The sequence below is a fragment of the Psammomys obesus genome, unplaced genomic scaffold (genome assembly GCF_907164565.1).
Source record: "Psammomys obesus unplaced genomic scaffold, mPsaObe1.curated_primary_1811, whole genome shotgun sequence".
Lineage (NCBI taxonomy): Eukaryota > Metazoa > Chordata > Mammalia > Rodentia > Muridae > Psammomys > Psammomys obesus.
The window spans coordinates 2,072,907-2,091,334 of NW_026585686.1; the positions used below are offsets into that span (position 1 = coordinate 2,072,907).

Sequence of the window (18,428 nt, forward strand, 5' to 3'; positions counted from 1 at the left end):
TATCTGCCACCCACCTTGTAAAGATTTAAGCCCTTCACATTCAGATTTAAGCTCATGTTATTTCCGGGACAGCACCCGGCTTTCTAGCTTTCAGGAAAATTCACATACTGGCTTTCTTTTTCTACTTGGACCACCTTGCCCCAATCCTTGCGTGCCCACATTTTGTTAGTGTGGAAAATTAAGATTAAAATAAAACAAAACAAATAAGCCTAGCATGTCATCCAGCTGCAATTCTAGCGCTTACAAGGCTGCTGGAGAAAAGTCTCGGATTTGAAGCCTGAACTACATAGTGTGTTCTAAGCCAGCCTTAGACTGCCTTAACAACAACTACAAAACCCCAGACACAAACAAACAAACAAAACCCACAAACACTATTGCAATGGGTACATAAGCAAACAAAATTTTGATTAGCTTGGTTTAATCATTCTGTGTTATTTTACACTATACCCCATAAATGCACACAACTACGATTTGTCCAATAATAATGATGATGATGATGATGATGATGATGATGATAATAATAATAATAATAATAATAAACCCTAATGTCTCTTTTGGTCCACCAGGCTTAGGCAGAATTAACCTTCCCTCTCTAACTTTCCAAAGCACCCTCACTTTCTGAATCAGGTTTGTGTTTCAGCTCTGGAGTCCCTGAGAGTAGAATTTGTATTTAATTTATGTTTGTGTCCCCCAGCCTCTCCCGAAGCTCTATCAATGTTGGAACAGGTCAACACAGGAATGGATTGCTTACCTGCCACTTGGCAGTTAATTGTCACATTCACTCCTTGGATGGTCCTGATGGTCCCGCCGATATCCATTGTAACTGTAGGCTTCTCTGTGTTAACCACAGTCATTCGAGATGATTTCACTAGTGGCTTTCCTGGAGATGAGAAAGAAAACGAGCTGTCACCAACAGTGGTATGGCCTGGTCTGCTAAAACACGAGGAGACCAACAGAGGACACATGTTCGGCTTGGGCATAGCCTGCCATGCTTTGCCTTGAAAAAAATTCTGGAACCTGTTACCTGCCAACTCATATTCCTACCATAGACTTAACAGGAACAGAACAAAGTTGAGGAGTTTGGAGATAAGAGCATGGTGCCCAAATGAAGACAACATACACTTTCTAATCACTGAATATACAAGACAAATTTTAAGGGCTTAATTTTTCCTTTGAGAGCATTCTAGAGTCACATGTAGTTGTAAAAAATAACTTAGAGCGGTCCTGCACAGACTGCATCCGGCTTTCCCAGGATGCAATCAACATTATGAAACTACAGCACAGTTTCATCATCTCAGTGTGGACCTTCACTTGGTTGAGCCACAGAACATCTGCCCGTACAAGCACTCCTCATGACATCTATAGCCCCACGCCCTCTGGCTTTCATGTCCTTGCTTTCAGCATCTGAAGTAAATTGTGTAAATGGAGTCAGACATTTGGTAGCCTGTTATGTGTGGCTCCCTGCCAGCTCTCTCAATTCCCTAGAGATTCCTATAGCTCTTTATCATATTATAGTTGCATTTTTCAATGGTGTGGCCCTTTTTATTGCAGAGTAGTATTCTATGACACAGGAAAACCACAGTTTGCCTAGCTGTTTACCGGCTGTAGAGTATCTGGGCTGTTTCCAGATTCTGATAAAGCTGTTAGAAACACTGGTGCAGCTAGCTGTGGGGACATCTGTCTTCATTTCTTTGGCATAAATGCGTAGGAATGCAGCGTAAATGTCGTGTGGCAATCCCCTCTCCTTCCCTCCTCTCGACCTTTTCTTTCTTTCATCGGATAGTCGCACAGTGGTATCTTATTGTGGTTTATTTCCCTAATGGCTGATGCTATCGGCTCCCTCTCACCTGCCTATTGACCACATGTACTTTTTTTTTTTTTTTTTTTTTGGTGAAATATCTATTCATGCTATTTGAACATTTAGAAATTATTAGCCAGAAGTTTAGTAAGTAGTAGTATTAAAATAGAAAAAAAAAACAGAGCTGAAGGTTTGAATTTCTTTTCAATGCTTGCACTATCTGCTGTATAAGACCCTGTGTTCAAACTACTGGCAATCAAATCTAACAAAGAAATTGTCTCCCCAGTATCTGTGCTGAAGCAGGCTTGTTCTTTGTATTTAGTGCCCTTTTTACAAGGAGAAGAGGAGCAGAAGTCTTTCCAATGAATTCTTTCTCTTCTTCCTTTCAATCGAGGGTAAAGATTTATTTATGAAAATAAGGATTACCATTAAACTGTTCCTGGGGGGTGAATATCTGAAAGGTATTCACCTGAGTAAATGGCACTCTTTCCTGTCTTCCTTCTGACAGCTGCATTATAGAAGGGTGCAGAATGTGAGGATGTCATCACATAGGTTAACACTGCCCAGCCACAGCCAGCTCCCCCTCTCCCTGGTTGTTACATAAACTCCTTCTGCATACCGCTCTCACATCTCTCCCAAGGCTCGGGCTGTGCGCTGAGGCAAGGGACCGGCCCATGAGTGCTCCATGGTAGCTCCCTTATCCACGTGGATTTCTCTTTTACTACCAGGGATAAAGGCTTTGCCTGGATTTGTTTTTCTTCTCCCATGATGTGCTGTCCCCTCCTCTTGGTCCAGATTTACACAACTGCTACCTTCAAGAATTCTTGTCAACCAGAAATAAAATGACTGGTCTGGAGATTTGACATTTCTTCAAGTCTCCTCGATGGCACCTGTATCTACCTGTTGCCTCATTAAGGGGTCAATTACACGGTTACACAGTCACCACCCACAGTAATATCCCATCTCACCAGAGGCCAGCCCTCTCTGTGCCCATTTCCCCTCTTTCTAAACCTCTTTCTTAGTGGTTCTCAACCTTCCCAATGCTGTAACCTCTTTAACACAGTTCGGGCTGTAGTGACCCCCAACCATAAAGTTATTTTTGTTGCAACTTCCTAACTGTAATTTTGCTACTGCTATGAATCGTAATGTAAATATTTTTGGAGACAGAGGTTTGCCAAAAGGGGTTGGGACCTACAGGTTGAGAACCACTCACTGTGCCTAGAAGCATGGCTGCTTTGTGTGGTGGTCACTTCCAAAAGTTCCTCAGCTCTGCTTTTTAAAGGTAAAATTCTAAAAGCATTTGCACATTTACATGTCTTCTCCAGGTAAATCTTGTTGGTGGAAGTGAAAAAAAAAATGGAGATGCAAAAAGGCATAATCTGGGCTCCAGGGCACTTAGAAGCAAGTAGACAATAATTATGACACAAACAGACTCCGTCAAGTTCCCTTCAAAGAGTCTGGATAGAAGCAGGGGAAAGCGCAGAAAGCAAAGCTGATAGAAACGTTATTTACCATTAGGGAAAGGAGTCTCAGAGAGGCAGGTATCTGAAGAACACCCCGTGTCCAGGAGCCACTTCTCTGAAGGGCACCAGATCCCATGCTGGGATGAAATGATTTCTGCTGCAGCCGGGATGCACTCCGCTGCAGAAGTGAATGGTGCCAGCTGGGAGCTGCAGTGCGTGCCAACCACCGCGCTCCATTTGAGTATTCTGTAAATGGATTACTTATTTTGCCATTGACGCTCCATTTTTAAACATTAGAATCTTACAATGCATATTACAAGGCTAAATCCCAGTCCTCGTGATGGGCTTATCAGTAGAATTTCTGCTAGCAAGCACTGGCAGGCACCAGGGCTTCCAAACTTTTTGGGTTTGCAGCAAAGCTACTAACAGGGGCTGGTCTTATGGGATCAGGATGACTCTGATATCCTTCTTCAATGCCTCATCTTCATATTTCTGGTCCTAGGCTACCAAGGCTTTGGAGATGAACAGTCAAACAGCATAGATGTGGGCCACATGGCCGCCATCTTCACATGGACCCGGATGGCTTCGCCCGGAAGCCGAAGTGACTCCAATAACTTGTGCTGCGGTGAGGGTGGCGCATGCTCTCCAGCGTATGCTCGTGCACTTTGGTGAGGCAATCTTCTCATTCTCAATGTGACACATCTTCTTGCATCCAAAAACCTGCAGCCACTACCTATTTTACTCTTGACTCTTAAGAGGTCTTTTATAGTCTAGATACAATGCTTCGTCAGATGTGTGCGCTGCAAATGCTCATCCAGTCTGTAGCTTTCCTTTTTGCCTTAATGCGACCCTTCACAGACCTAAATATCTGACTTTAATTATATCCAATTTATCATTTTTATGGATGATGCTTTGCTAGGAACTACTTACATAGATCTAAGTTCTGAAGATAATTTCCTATGATTTTTTTTCCTAAAAGTTTTATGGTTTAGCTTTTACATTCAGTCTAGTGATGCATTGAGCTAATTTTTATATTTATGCATTATTTTATTGTTCTCAAGATTTAATTTTTATATCAGGAAACCAATTACTTATTGATTTTTGAAATTTGGAGTTCCTGGTTGATGATTTTAAGATAACTTTATATGATTTAAAAAACAAACAAACTTTTGGGATTCTAATAAGCATTAAGATAAAAAATGTATTGGGTGAAAACAGCTATTAAAAATTCTAGTCAGCATCTTCCCTAGGGTCTTTCTTGTTGCTTAGCATCTTTAGGAGTATAGATTTTAATATGTTTATCTTATATTATATGTCTAATAACCACTTATAAGTGAGTATATACCATGTATGTCTTTCTGTTTCTGGGATACCTCACTCAAGATTATCTTTTCATTTGCCTGCAAATTTCATGATTTTCTTGTTTTTAATAGATGAGTAGTATTCCATTGTGTAAATGTACCAAATTTCTGCATCCATTGTTCAGTTGAGGGGACATCAAGTTTGTTTCCAGATTCTGGCTATTGCGAATAGAGCTGATATGAACATGGTTGAGCAAATGTCCTTGTTGTATAGTTGAGCATATTTCAGATACACGCCTAGGAGTGGTATAGCTGGATCTTGAGGTAGTATTATTCCTATTTTTCTCAGAAAGCACCAATTGATTTCCAAAGTGGTTGTACAAGTTTATATTCCCACCAGCAGTGGAGGAGGGTTCCCCTTTCTCCACAACCTCTCCAGCATGTGTTGTCATTCGAGTTTTTGATCTTAGCCATTCTGATGGGTGTAAGGTGAAATCTCAGAGTTGTTTTGATTTGTATCTCTCTGATGACTAAGGATGTTGAGCATCTCTTTAAGTGTTTCTCTGCCATTCAATATTCCTCTATCAAGAATTCTCTGTAATTGGTTTGTTGGTGTTTAATCTTAAGTTCTTTATATATACTGGATATTAGCCCTCTGTCAGATGTAGGGTTAGTAAAGATCATTTCCTAAAAGATGCTCAATCCTCATTCAGCAGGGCAAACACATTAGATATCAGAAGCAGAAGAAGACAGGGAACAGGACAGAGGCCTACCACAGACAGCCTCTGAAAGACTCTACTGATTGAGGTATTGAAGCAGAGGCTAAGACTATTAGCAAAACTTTGGGTAGAATGCATGGAATTTTGTGAAAGAAGGGGGAGATAGAAAGACCTGGAGGGGAAGGAGAAAGACAAACACGGTATATACTCACTTATATAGACCTATAAGATATGATAAACATAATGAAATCTATACACCTAAAAAAGATAATCAAGAGAGCGGACATGGGGTAAGATTATCAATCCTCGTTTTGAAAGACAGATGGGATGCGCATTGAACATTGACAGGAGTCTACTGAGCGCATTTGAAAGACTCTAACTAGCAGTGTTTTCAAAGCAAAGACTCATGACCAAACCTTTGGCAGAGTACAGGGAATCATAAGAAAGAAGGGGAGTTAGTCTGATGAGGAAAGGATAGGAGCTCCACAAGGACCAAATATATCTGGGCACAGGGTCTTTTCTGAGACTGACATGCAACCAAGGACCATGTATGAATGTAACCTAGAACCTCTGCTCAGATGTAGCCTGTGGTAGCTCAGTAACCAATTGGTTTCCCATAGTGAGGGGAACAAGGACTATTTCTAACAGGAACTCAATGACTGGCTCTTTGGCCTCCCCACCCCCCAAGGGAGGAGCAGTCCTGTTAGGCCACAGAGGAGAGCTTTGCAGCCAGTCCTGAAGATACCTGATAAAACAGGATCAGATGAATGGGGAGGAGGTCCCCCCTATCAGTGGACTTGGCAAGGGGCACGTTGGAGATGAAGGAGGGAGGGAGGGACTGGGAGGGAATGAGGGATCGGCTGGGATACAGAGTTAATAAAATGTAACTGATAAGAAAAAAATAAAATTAAAAAAAAAAAAGAAAGACCTGGAGGGGACAGGAGCTCCAAAAGGAGACCAACACAGCCAAACAAACAAACAAACAAACAAACAAACAAACAAACAAAACAGAGCCCTGGGGTCTCTGAAGACAATGATACCCCAAACAAGGACCATGCATGGAGAGGACCTAAAAACCTGGCTCAGATGTAGCCCATAGACTAAGTCTCCAAGTGGGTTTTCTAGTAAGGACAGCAGGGGCTGTCTCTGCCATGAACTCAGTGACAGGTTCTCTGATCACCTCCCCTGAGGGGAGGAGTGCAGGCTTGCCAGGCCACAGAGGAAGACAATGCAACCAGTTCTGATGAGACCTGATAGGCTAGGGTCAGATAGAAGGGGAAGAGGACCTCTCCTATCAGTGGACTAGGGGAGGGGCATAGGGGGAGAAGAGGGATGGAAGGTGGGATTGGGAGGCGATGAGGAGGGGGCCACAGCCAGGATACAACTTGAATAAATTGTAATAAATGATAATAAAAAGTTCTAGTCAGTGCTACCCATACATGAATTAATTTTTGTATAAGGTATGACACTCAGATAAAATCCCCTTGTTCTTAGCCTACGGCTACCCAGTTGTTCTGACATACTTTATTGGCAGTCTGTCTTTTCTGTCTTGGATGGCCTCATTGTTGTCAAGACGAGTTGAGCATGTTTGTGCAGATCTGCTTCTGAGATCACTGTTCAGTTTCATTGCATTTTCCTCATGCTAATAGCATACAGCCTCAATTACTGTAACTATATAATCAGGCAAGCTGATGCTTCCTGCCTTATTCTCCTTTGCTACTCTACTGTATTGTTTTATAGTCATTTCAAACTAACTTGTGCACACCTATGAAGTCTTACTAAGATTTTGAAAGGCATAATATGAAATATATATATATATATATATATATATCAATCAATTATGGAAAAAACCAACTTCTGTGTTATATTGTGCCCTTTAGTCCATGAAAACCTTATGCCCACTTATCTTTACTAGTGGTTTGAAGATTCCAGGATACAAATCTTGATGTGTTCTGTTGGATTTTTACCTAGTTCTTTTCAGGGATGGCTAATACTGTGTTTTAAATTTCTGGCATATGGAAATGTGGGTACATGTTGGTCCGAGGCTCTTTTTATTAGCTTTTTTTTAAAGTACTTTTCATACAGACAATCTGTCCTTCTGAAGAAAAGGACAAGCTTTACTTTTTCCTTGCCATTCTGTGTGGAAAGCCTGAGTGAACATGTAAAGAATGCATGAAGTCCCGAGTGAATGTGTATTGCTTAACATGACCGTGGCCATGTCAAGGTCCTCATGCCTCAGACCCATGGGAAAATGGCAAAGCCTTCCCCTGGGGAGAGGCTCAGAGGGATGGCAAAGCCGTCTTCTGGTCTGACTTTTAATTTTGGTGGTGTATGGAAAAACTAGCAACCACAGCTTCGTTCTCCCAGGTGACTGCAACCTGAGGCTGTTCCCCTTCAGAGACCTCCCAAGGAGACTGGTTAGCCTCCCCCTGAGCTGTGAGGTTCTTTCTGCTTTGCATAGCTGGGGTTGCTCCATCCTAGTGAGCACAGCCCACCTGATCCTGGCTTTTCTGGACACGAGTCTCTGTACCTGCTCTCTTTTCACCTCCCTCCCCAGCGACAGTGAAAGTGAGTTTTTAAGTGATGAATGATTTCAAAAATAGCCCAGGTATTTTGTATTCTGTTACATGCCATCTATATTCTATGTGAGTCTTCTGTTTTAAGTGTTTCAGCCATTTTCTCTGGAACCATATAGAAACAGAAGCAGAGAAGGGTAGAAGTCCAGCTTCCTTGCTGGACTTCTCATGTTTCCCATGTCAAGGGATCCTCAGTACTGCTGGGCAGGAGTGGGCTTTCTGGATCTCCATTGGTCTTTACTGCTATCACAATGGAAACAGCCTTCATGACAGCTTCTGTGGGTTGCTAAAGGTCTGATTCTCAAGTGAGTGTGGCAATAAGAATTCTTTGAGGTGAAGGTAGAGGTCCAGGCTCCCCAAGTGTTCTCATCAACTTCATTAGCTTCCAGTAGGGAGGAAACTCCTCATTTTCTGTGATACCACCTCTATGGGTGTGTTGAGGTAGGTACCTCATTTTATACTGTCCATGAGGGAAGGTGAGTCTAGGCTCCTTAACCAGCCTGCATTACTATGTTGTATAGATCACAGTGTGTTTCTGTGATGTTTGGTCAGAGCTCAGCAATATTTCCTAAACATTGGTCTTGCTATGCTGTCTCTTTCCTGTTCCTTTTGCTAGACAGAACAGGATTCTAGTATATGTTTTTTTTTTCTTTCTCACATACTCATTGGTATTTCTTGGTAGCTCCCTTTTCCAGCTCCAAGTTTAGAGTTTATGATGCAAAAAGGAAGCCCAATAAATTCACAATTGTGTGTGCTGAACTGTCCCTCGGTTTCCAAGGTGTCTAGCCAGTCAGCTTTCATCATTCTACTTTTCAACTTTGTACTTGCACACACAATGGTCAGGGTTTTAAACTGCACTTAGCAATAGGCATAAGGGAACAGCACAACCACATCTTCTAAGCTTTCTTTCCGGAAGTGGAAGTTCTTTGTATGCTATGCTTTAACAGGCTTTTTATCATCAGGGGAAAAAAATACAGCAGTGCGTGCACATGACCATAAAATACAATGCAAAGATTCATTTATTAAGCACCTTGGGGAAATAAGGGTCCACATGAGATCATTTCATATACCTGAAGCATAATCTTTTGTAAGCCAAATGGATTTAATTTTGTTTTAACCATTTAAAGGCAGGTCATTCTAGAGTGGCATTCACTCCTCTTATCCTTCATTAACTGAAGAAAATCTTGTTTCAGAAATGCTCTTTTGAGTCTGACACCTGCTTTTCATATTTTGCATATTCTTCCTCATTTCCCATGTGTGGCCACTCAGCTTCATATTTGAAGCTGTCCTTCTTTGTTTTGCTCTCCTGTTTGACTTGACCTCTGGTAGAAGTAATTAAGCTCACTGGAATTGTATTTAGGAGTGGTGCAGGTGAGTATGGGTGTAGGCTTTCCATGTCTATTATGACTGTGCAGAGCTGTTCCCACCTACCATCCATTTACGATCATGTGTGGCCTGGTGAAGAGGAATGATGAAGTACTATAATGATATGCAGACATATAAATGCAGGCAAATATGGCATAACACTGATACTAATAAATATCAATTCTAATTTCAAATCTAGCCCAACACAATTAAATGCTATCCTCACCTCTGTGGTCATGGTGGGGTCTCCACTCTGACCTCACTACAGTTTTTTCTTAAGACAGAACCTTTTTTATGAAACATCAATCAGAACACATGATTTGCCACTTAACATTTCTAATGCTTCTTCAATAGAATCCAAACAAAGTTTATAGCTCCTTTTTCACAACTAGCTGTCTTCTATCCATTGTCTGTCTTTCCTGCCTCATGGAGACCAAAATTCCCATAAGCCACTATGTTCTATTTACTGGCCTTTGGTTTCTCTAGCCAGCAGCCCTGCTCTGTCTGGCCCCCATTCCTGATGTCTTCTACCTACAGATATCTACATGGATACATTCTCCTAGGTCTCTTTGCACATAACATCTCTTCATGAGGCCCTTTCCAACTACTCCATCTAAAGCATGCACAGTCACTCCCTTGCCAGGCATTATAAATCTCACTTATTTGGATTTTTTTCATAAGACCATCAGAAATTAATGTTCTTTATACCATTTCCTTCAATCAAGCCTCATTATATAATCTCCCTGCCATCTAGTCCTGGCAGGAAGTAGGTCCTCAAAAAAAAAAAAAAAAAAAGCTTTGAGAGGCAGACAGGTAAAACTATCTTTTGAATAGCCAGGGCTTGGTTCGGAAAGGCTCCACACTTTGTGTAAGACTACAGCACTGCCATTTTATAATGCTGAGCTGGACACCAGATCTTGGACCTATAGCCCAGTATTTGTTAGGGAAGGTCCCTAAATCCTGGTCCGCAGACTGGCTGCGGCAGAATCCCTAGGGCACTTGTTAAAGACATAATCTGTCCTTCGCCAATACAAGAGCTGCCTCACCATGTTATAAAAACCATTGTGCCAATGGGGAAATGAGGCCAGGGACCAGAGCAGACCCACAATTACCAAGTTATTTTTCCTAGAGGAATTTTAATAATAAAGGTGGTTTTTATAGCTGCAAGTGTATGGCTATAAAATTCAAATGTCACTGAATTAAATCCAGCCCTTAATTAATTATACTGAGGTTGTGCTGAAAAGTAATGGCCTTGTCCGCTATCAGTAGAGGTGCTGTTATTAGCACAGGTTTCTACTTCTATGCTTTCACTACCATCATGAACCACTTTTAATACAGAGTGTAAAGTCACTCAAACATTTATAATCAATAGAAGTTTAAAATGAACAATTTTTCTTAATTCATTGACCCTCTCACATTTATTCCAAAAATACTTATATGTATATTTTTGAAATTTCCAATACTTTGAGTTTTTTTTTTTAATTTTTTTAATGAGACAAGGTCTTGCTATGTCGTTCTACATGTGGTTCAAAACTTGCTATGTAAACCAGTTTACATGCTATGGCCTCAAACTTAAAGTCTTACTATCTCTGTTCCCAGGAGTGCTGGGATTACAGATTTGTACCACTATATCAACCTTTGTATGTATTTTTGAGTCTCATTCTTAATTTATTTAATCTGAATCTGACATGTAGCAGGTGCCTTGTAAAAAGGGCAGACCAACGTATAGCTAACACTTGTATGTTAACATCAGTGCATGTGACACCTACCTGGCATGAGTGGGGTCTTTTGATGTCTTTAAGTGGAGATGCTCAGCAAGCTAGGAAGCCCAGCTCCTTAAGAGTGAGGCCCTCTGGAGGCAGGCAGGGTCACATGAGAAGCCTTAGAAGCAAAAGCTCAAAAACAGTTCTGTGCATGGAGGCTACTACTTCCTCTCCTCACATGTGCCTCTAGGTAAAAAAATCAAAATTGCCTAGGAAAAATTCATGAATAAATACGTTTGAAAACTCTCTGGTCTGGTGTAAACATGACTGACACATCAGCTGGAGGAGATGAGAAGGTATGTTAGCTAGGGTTTCTGCTACTATGATTAAACACTATGACCAAAATCAACTTTGGGGAGGAAAGGTTGAGTACAACTCTCAGGGTAAACTCTATTTCTCCTCACGGCTTGCTCAGCCTTCCTTCTCATACACCTCAGTACTAGCTGCCCTAGGAAGTGGTATCACCCACAGTGGGCTTCGCCCTCCCACATCAGCTATCAATCGAGAAAATGCCCCACAGGCTTACCCACAAGCAAACCTGGTGGGGGCATTTTCTTAGTTGAGGTTCCTTCTTCTCAAATGACTCTAGCTTGTGTTAAGTTGACCAAAAATTAACCAGAAAAGAAGGTTGTTATTGGATTAAAGCCAAGAACATACAGCATTGTCAAGTACTCTCAGAGCTGTGCTGAAGCCTCTACCAGCAGAGCTTTGGTTAGAAGCAACATGACACCTTCTGCTTTAGGAGTTAGGGCAGGAACTATGTGGATGAAACCAAATCCCTTTCCTCTTTATCCTGGACCACAGCGTGGTCACTCTGGAAACAGACACAGACACAGATGGAGTCCTAGTAGATGGAACAGGAAGGGAAGTGTGTCACTTCTGAGGTCAAACTACACAATTCTTCTGTAAAAGAAGAAATAAACTATCATATTTTGTACACTATATAATTTGCATGTTTTTCAATGCAGTTAGCAAGTGCTAATTAGTATTCACTAACTGAATGAATGAATGAATGAATGAATGAATGAATGAATGAATGAATGAACGAACCAATTTCTTATTTAGGTTCTTCAGTATGAGTCACAGATTTCAGGTGAAAGTGATCTCTCCCATCCTTAGCCATCAAAAATGAGTTAGGAAAATGAATGAGTTTAGGTTCTCAGTGTTCACTACAGACAATACACACCAGGAAGTAAACATGTACACCTGTCCATCTTAACAAAAGAAACCTGTCATTGATGACTGGAGCAAAGGAGCAATGATGGAAATAAGAATTCGAGAAAGCAGCCGTGGGGATCATGTGAGGTCTAGAGAGCATGCACCAAGGCAAAGAGTTGGATCTAACTTTAGTTGTTGGCAGACTCTTCCAAGGATACTGGTCAGATGTGGAGTTTTGAGTCATATTAATAAAGACTAAATAGTAAATATGAATGATAATCAGTGGTACCCCCAGTGGCGTAGGCATGAGAAAGCACAGCTTATGAGTTGAGCATCTGTGCTCTGTTATTACACAGTCATACAAACTTCGCGTAGTTCTACGAATTTCTCTATACTTCTACTTCTCTGTCAGAAGTTGCTGAAAGGAATAGGTGAGAAATCAGCCTTAGAACAAGTCATACCTATGTATACTGTAGGGTTTCTGTAAGGGCGAAAGTTAACCGTGAACCCCACTTGCTCAAGGACAGATAACTTCCTGTAACGCTGAAGGCATTCATGTAAGAGAACCCAGCCTTGTGTTGTTTTCACTTCAGTAAACAAGGCTGGTTGCCCCAACTGCGCAGGATGTGCCTGATCGCACATTGATGAGAGGTACCTAGGTGGGATTTATGCTTGCTCCTGATTGGACAAAGGTGGAAATTAGCCTTGTAGGTTTTGCCTTTATGAGTAACTGGCTAACCAAGTTCAGTGCCATTCTTTGGGACTTCTGGGTATAGACCCGGCCAGTGTTTAATAAAGTTCACTTTAATTGGGTAATCGTGGATGTTATCTTTCTCCTCACAATTTTCAGGCTTAACAGTTTCAACACTGGTAACTTTTACCAGCTGCATCTCTGCCACCACCCAATGAGGATATGTGAGGAGCGGTGCTGGGAACTTCTGGTATAATACATATAGGGACAAAAATGGTTAACAGGGTGAAGAATAAAGAGGAGGAGAAGGCAAAAGAGGTGAAGGAGTAGGGATAGGAGGAGGAGGAAGCAGCAGCAGCAACAGCAATAGTAGTGTAAAAAGAGAGAGTGAGGTGGTGAAGCTACTATTTTTGAAGAAGTATGGGAGTTTCAATGTATTTGAAAAACAAATAATTTAAATATGATGGATTTTTCTCTAAATTTCAGTCAGTTCTGAGGTGATCCAAAAGGCTTAGAAGTCATCTGCAGTGGTCCTGTTGGAGATAAGCTTTAAAATCCGTGTCTCCAGAGAAGATCTGGAACCACCTAGGCTGGGCAGACCCTCATTTGCCATCCAAAAAGACAGTCATGACAGATCTGAGAATCAGTTCAAGAGAAGGTGAAGATGCTGGCACCTGTTAACTGAAATGTGAGTCTACAACAACATTGAAGTTGAAAGCAATGAAATACTGTAAACCTCATTCAGTCTAAATCTAAAATTAAGCATTTTAGATTTATTTATATTCATTCCAAATGTCATTAATAGACAATGCCTCACAGTGAGTATATGAAAGCATTGTCTCAAACACTGGACTCTGCCTACCCTGCAATTGTCACAAGTCTCTAATACGTGCCAATGTAGTTACACCTGGGGGAAAAATTGCTTGCAATGGGAATTTTCAGTTGAAGTATTTAACCTTAAGGTACCTAGCTTAGGTTTAAAGTACCAAGATCAGCTCGAGCCTATGAAATCCTTTATGAATATTAATAACATCCTACACTGATATTTGTTGTAATGGACACTGTCTGTCAATGTCAACTAGCTGTTTCTTGATGGCCAGAAGTATCCCAGGATCTTACCTCTTAGCAGTTTAACATGAATTGCTCTGTCACAGACAGCATGCATGTTTTTTTTCTCAGTCTGATTTCCCTTCCCCAAACTTCCCCCATTTTGCAGTTCTGGAATGAGCCCTTTGCTCTTCTGCTGTCTGTGAAGGTCTCCTTTAGCCTCCCCTTTCTCCCCTTGCACTTGAGCTCCAGTCAAGATCAAGTTTAGCATGTTCTAGAGACAGTTTCATTTCATTTGCTATTTTTAAAGACTTTACTGTAAAAGCTGCACACTGCTTCCGTCTATTCCACAAAGAAAAACATGTGTCAACTTTCCTTGCTAGATCTGCAGGTGAGGAGACCTCAGAGCTGGCGATAGCAGGTGGGCACTGCTGTCCTTTATTCTCATGTAAGAGAGCCACAGGATTCTCTGGTCTGTGAGAGCCAAGAGCACATCTATTTAAAGATCCTCTGTTTACAATCAAGCAACAGGTTTATAGTTCTGATTCTGCTTCTAAATTTGGTAATGAGGCAAATGCATTCCCTAAAGTCTTCCATTATTACAGCAACCTCCCTTCTTTAGTAATATTAAAAAGTAAATCTTTTTACATCCAAACTACCGCATGACTTCCATGGCTGTTGTTTAGCTAAATAAACTGAGATTTGATTTTATAAAACAGTGTCTTTGGGAAATAAGGTATGCATGTGAACAGAAGTATAGAAAATGGACCCCTTAACCAGAGGCCAGTATTGGAGCATAAGCCTGTTTAGTCCAGGAAGAATTTTTAAATTTTTGAATTGGTTTAACTAAAAAAATCTGTTATATTTGAAAATATTTTTTGGTTTTTGGCTTTTTTTTTTTTTTTTTGAAAAATTAGTGCAACATAGACTTGCACTTTATTCTTTGGCAACAATCTGATGGAAATGAGTTAGTGTTCTCAGGCGTTGTACACAGGCAAAATAATGACTTTGCAAAGAGGTCTTCATCCCTGGACCCTGTGTCGTGGCAGAAGGAAATGAAGGCTGCTAGCTTGCTGAATCGAGAGATGATCCTATGCCACCTGGGTGGGCCCGGTTTAGTCCCATGAACACTTAGAAGACACACGGAAGAAAGTGTAGGTAACACATGTGAAGGGAGAACATACTATTATTGGCTTGAAAATAAAGGACTCAAGAGCCAAAGAACACAGTGGTTTCTAGAAGCCAGGAATAGTTTTTAATGTATATTCAGCAAGAAAATGTGGTCCACATTCCTACATCACATGGAACAAAATTCTTCCACCAATTTGAACATCAAAGAAAGGATTCTCCCCTAGAATCTTCAGGGAAGAAGAGAGCCTATCGCCAACTTGATTTAGTCTTTCCTTCAGTCTTTCCACTTACAGGACTGTAAGAACTATGAGAATATTTGTATTGTTTCAGGCCCTGAAATACATGGTAAGGTGTGACAGTAGCAGTAGGAATGAACATGCACACTGTATAGACTGTACACATAGCTCAAATTATCCCTGCAGCAAAGAAGACATAGAGAAGGACAATGAGCAGCAGAACGATGCTTGGGTGGGTAAAGAGGAGAAGGTGGGAAGATGTGGGAAGTTGTTGCAACTGTCTTTTACATGAATTAAAACAATAAAAGATATTTAACATCACCAGTCATGAGGACTGTGGTAATAAAAATGACAGACAATAATAAGCAATGAGGGCATGGAGAAATTAGGGCCCTTTACACTGCTGATGGAGATGTAAAATAATATGACTGTTTGGAACAGAGATGGCAGTTCTGTTAAAAAGTAAACAGAAGCCGGGCATGGTGGCACATGCCTTTAATCCCAGCACTCAGGAGGCAGAGGAAGGTGGACCTCTGTGAGTTTGAGGCCAGCCTTGTCTACAAAGCAAGTTCCTGGATAAGAGAAACCTTGTCTTAAAAAAAAAAAAAAGGTAAACAAATTCTCCACACAATGGAGCATTTGTACTTTTAGAAATGAATTAACAAAGAGATGAAACTTATAGCTGCTTGTGAACTTGCACACGCATCTTTAGTATCATTGTTCATTATAGCCCAAACAGAAACACACAGATGTCTACTCTACTACCCGAGGAAGAGATGAATGAAAGGTGGCCTATTTATACAGTGGACTATTATCCTACCTGAGGAATAATAGTCCTTAAAAAGGACTTTTGGCCATAAAAGGAATGTGGCTTATGTGCTACAAGGGGGAATGGTATTAAAAGCATCATTTTTATTATTTTGCCCAATGATAGAGGTTAATAGCAAAGGACAAAAGAATGTATGATTCTACTTATGTGCATTTTTCAGGACAGACGAGTTTGTAGAGACAAAGTGCTTTGGAGTGTGCCTGGGAGATTGGGGACCGATGGCTGAGGGATGTGAAGTTGGTTGTGGGAGGAATGAGAGCGGGTTCTGAAGTTGAGAGTGATGACAGATGCAGAACTCTGACTATATCATAGGCCACTGACTTTTGTGCAGTTGTCTGGTATATGGACAGTACCTTGATGAACCTTTCAAAAATGAAAAAAAAATCCTTATTTGTGGGGACAGTTTAAAAAAGATACAGATTTGCTGAATAACTATCTGATCTCTACATTCACGGTGGATGGATTCTGCAATACATAAATCATAGCTCAAGAAAACTGAAAAGGTCGGTGGTCGTTCAGGGTCTCATTGTGGTTACTAGTTAACTTGTTCAAGTGTGAAAAGCAATGGGGATTTCCTTACCCTTGAATTTCTGCTTACTTGGTGTATTTTGGTACAAATGCTGTAGAGTCTTAAGCATCAGAGGACATGAATGTGGCTCACAGTCCTTTCCTGAACATGTCCCAGCTGCCTTGATCCTATTACTAATCTTCTTAGATATTTCTTTTTGCCCATGCCAAGGTGTCATGTTCCTCTGGTTCCTGCCATTACCTCTTCTAATTAATCAACGGAGTTTGACACCTTAGGAAGAACAGACAGCAAAGGCTTCTGCCATTTCTTTTGCATGTTCCGCATGGAGTTCTAGACAAAAGATGCAAAGTGGGTATGGCTACAGGCAGTCGTAGGCTCTCTTAGAAACCATGGCAAAGACATGCTGTATCCCTCATCTGCCCGATCCCCCATCCTTCTACCCTACTGGACAGATGAGAAAGTTTAAATTTTTCCCATAGGGTTCAGATGAGCCTGCTTCCAACACTTTCTGGTCCCTTATTTGTTTCCTCAAGTGGCTGTACTCTCATTTTTTAGCTCTAAGTTTTATAGAAGTGCAGGTCTTCGGTGGGCTTTTGGTGCTCTGCACTTGATGACTCAAGGCCTTGGTCACTTAGCATTCTAGCCAGTAATAGGGTCCTCCTGCTGGCAGGTTGACTCAGTCAGTGGCTGGTACTGTGTGACTCACACTGCCACTGAGGCACACTCAAACTTGTCTAGCTTTCCTTTTGATCTGGGCATTGGAGAAAAGTTTCATTTGTCAGCTTTTGCTACTGGTGGACAAGGCCCTCTTTTGAGTCTAACTTGATGAAGAAAACTCTCTGGTTAATAACTGCTGGTTGAAAAAATTTGGGGACTGCCAATTTGAAATTACCTAACGTTATGAAAAGCTTACACAATTCCTTTTCTTTTTATTGCAGCTACTAAATCACAATGAAAAGGGGCAGAGAAAGAATTTCAAAACAACTACCTTTTAAGCTTTATTTTTCTCAGCAGGGTCTCTCTGATCTCTTTATTAGTCCCAATATGTGTGAGCTACTCAATTCACATGAAGACAGGAAAACTTGCCAGGAAAGAAGAGGCAATCTTCTAGCTCTCTGCACAAACTTGAGATGAGCTCATCTGTGCTCTCTCCTTTCCACGACAGATACACCCATCCCTTAGCCCTCATCTTCTTCTCATTTTCCACTGATGATGTCAAGCTGGCCTTATAGTATCTTTTTTGTGATCTTATAAAATCAATGACAACCAGAAACACTTCCCTTTTGGGTATGACTTCAGCAGTGGTCTACACCTGGAGAGGCTCTCATCTGCATTGGCAAGTGGGGCTAACTGATCCAGACGGAAGCAATTCAGTAGGAAACTGCTGCTTTTCTTCAAAACGCTGCCAGTGCCATTCTGGTTGGGAAGGCTTCTGAGCAAAGCGGCTCAGCCCAGAATCTGACCGGCCAAGATGCTGTTCTAATCTCTTGCTCCTATCTGTACACATCAAAACTCTTTACCTAGCCCTGTTATACCTGCACATTAAGTAAGTGTTATTCAAAATGAAACTTGGGCCTCTCCCTGTTCTCATCACAAGCTACCTCCCTTGCTTGGAAACAGGTCTCCTCACAAGCTACCTCAGTCCAGGTGCTTATGTATTTTACAGCTGGCTAATTCAGCTTTTCTAATTGTCTCGGAGACACTGAGAGAAATGTGCTTCAGAAGGTGCTGGTAAGCATTTTGTTCTCTGAAAAAGAGTTTCTCCCTGCTCTAAAGATTAACTGATTTTGGCTTGATATTACAGATAGTAGTTCTATCTAAC

The 18,428-nt window shown here is 41.2% G+C and overlaps 1 protein-coding gene across 1 annotated transcript in view; it reads right to left on the reverse strand.

Annotated features, from left to right (window-relative positions):
- Positions 1–18,428, reverse strand: part of Adamtsl1 (ADAMTS like 1) — a 398,322-nt gene that overhangs the window by 55,888 nt on the left and 324,006 nt on the right. The window contains exon 21 of the mRNA XM_055629652.1: positions 752–880. Within this exon, the coding sequence (XP_055485627.1) occupies positions 752–880 (129 nt within the window). The remainder of the gene's footprint in view (positions 1–751; positions 881–18,428) is intronic.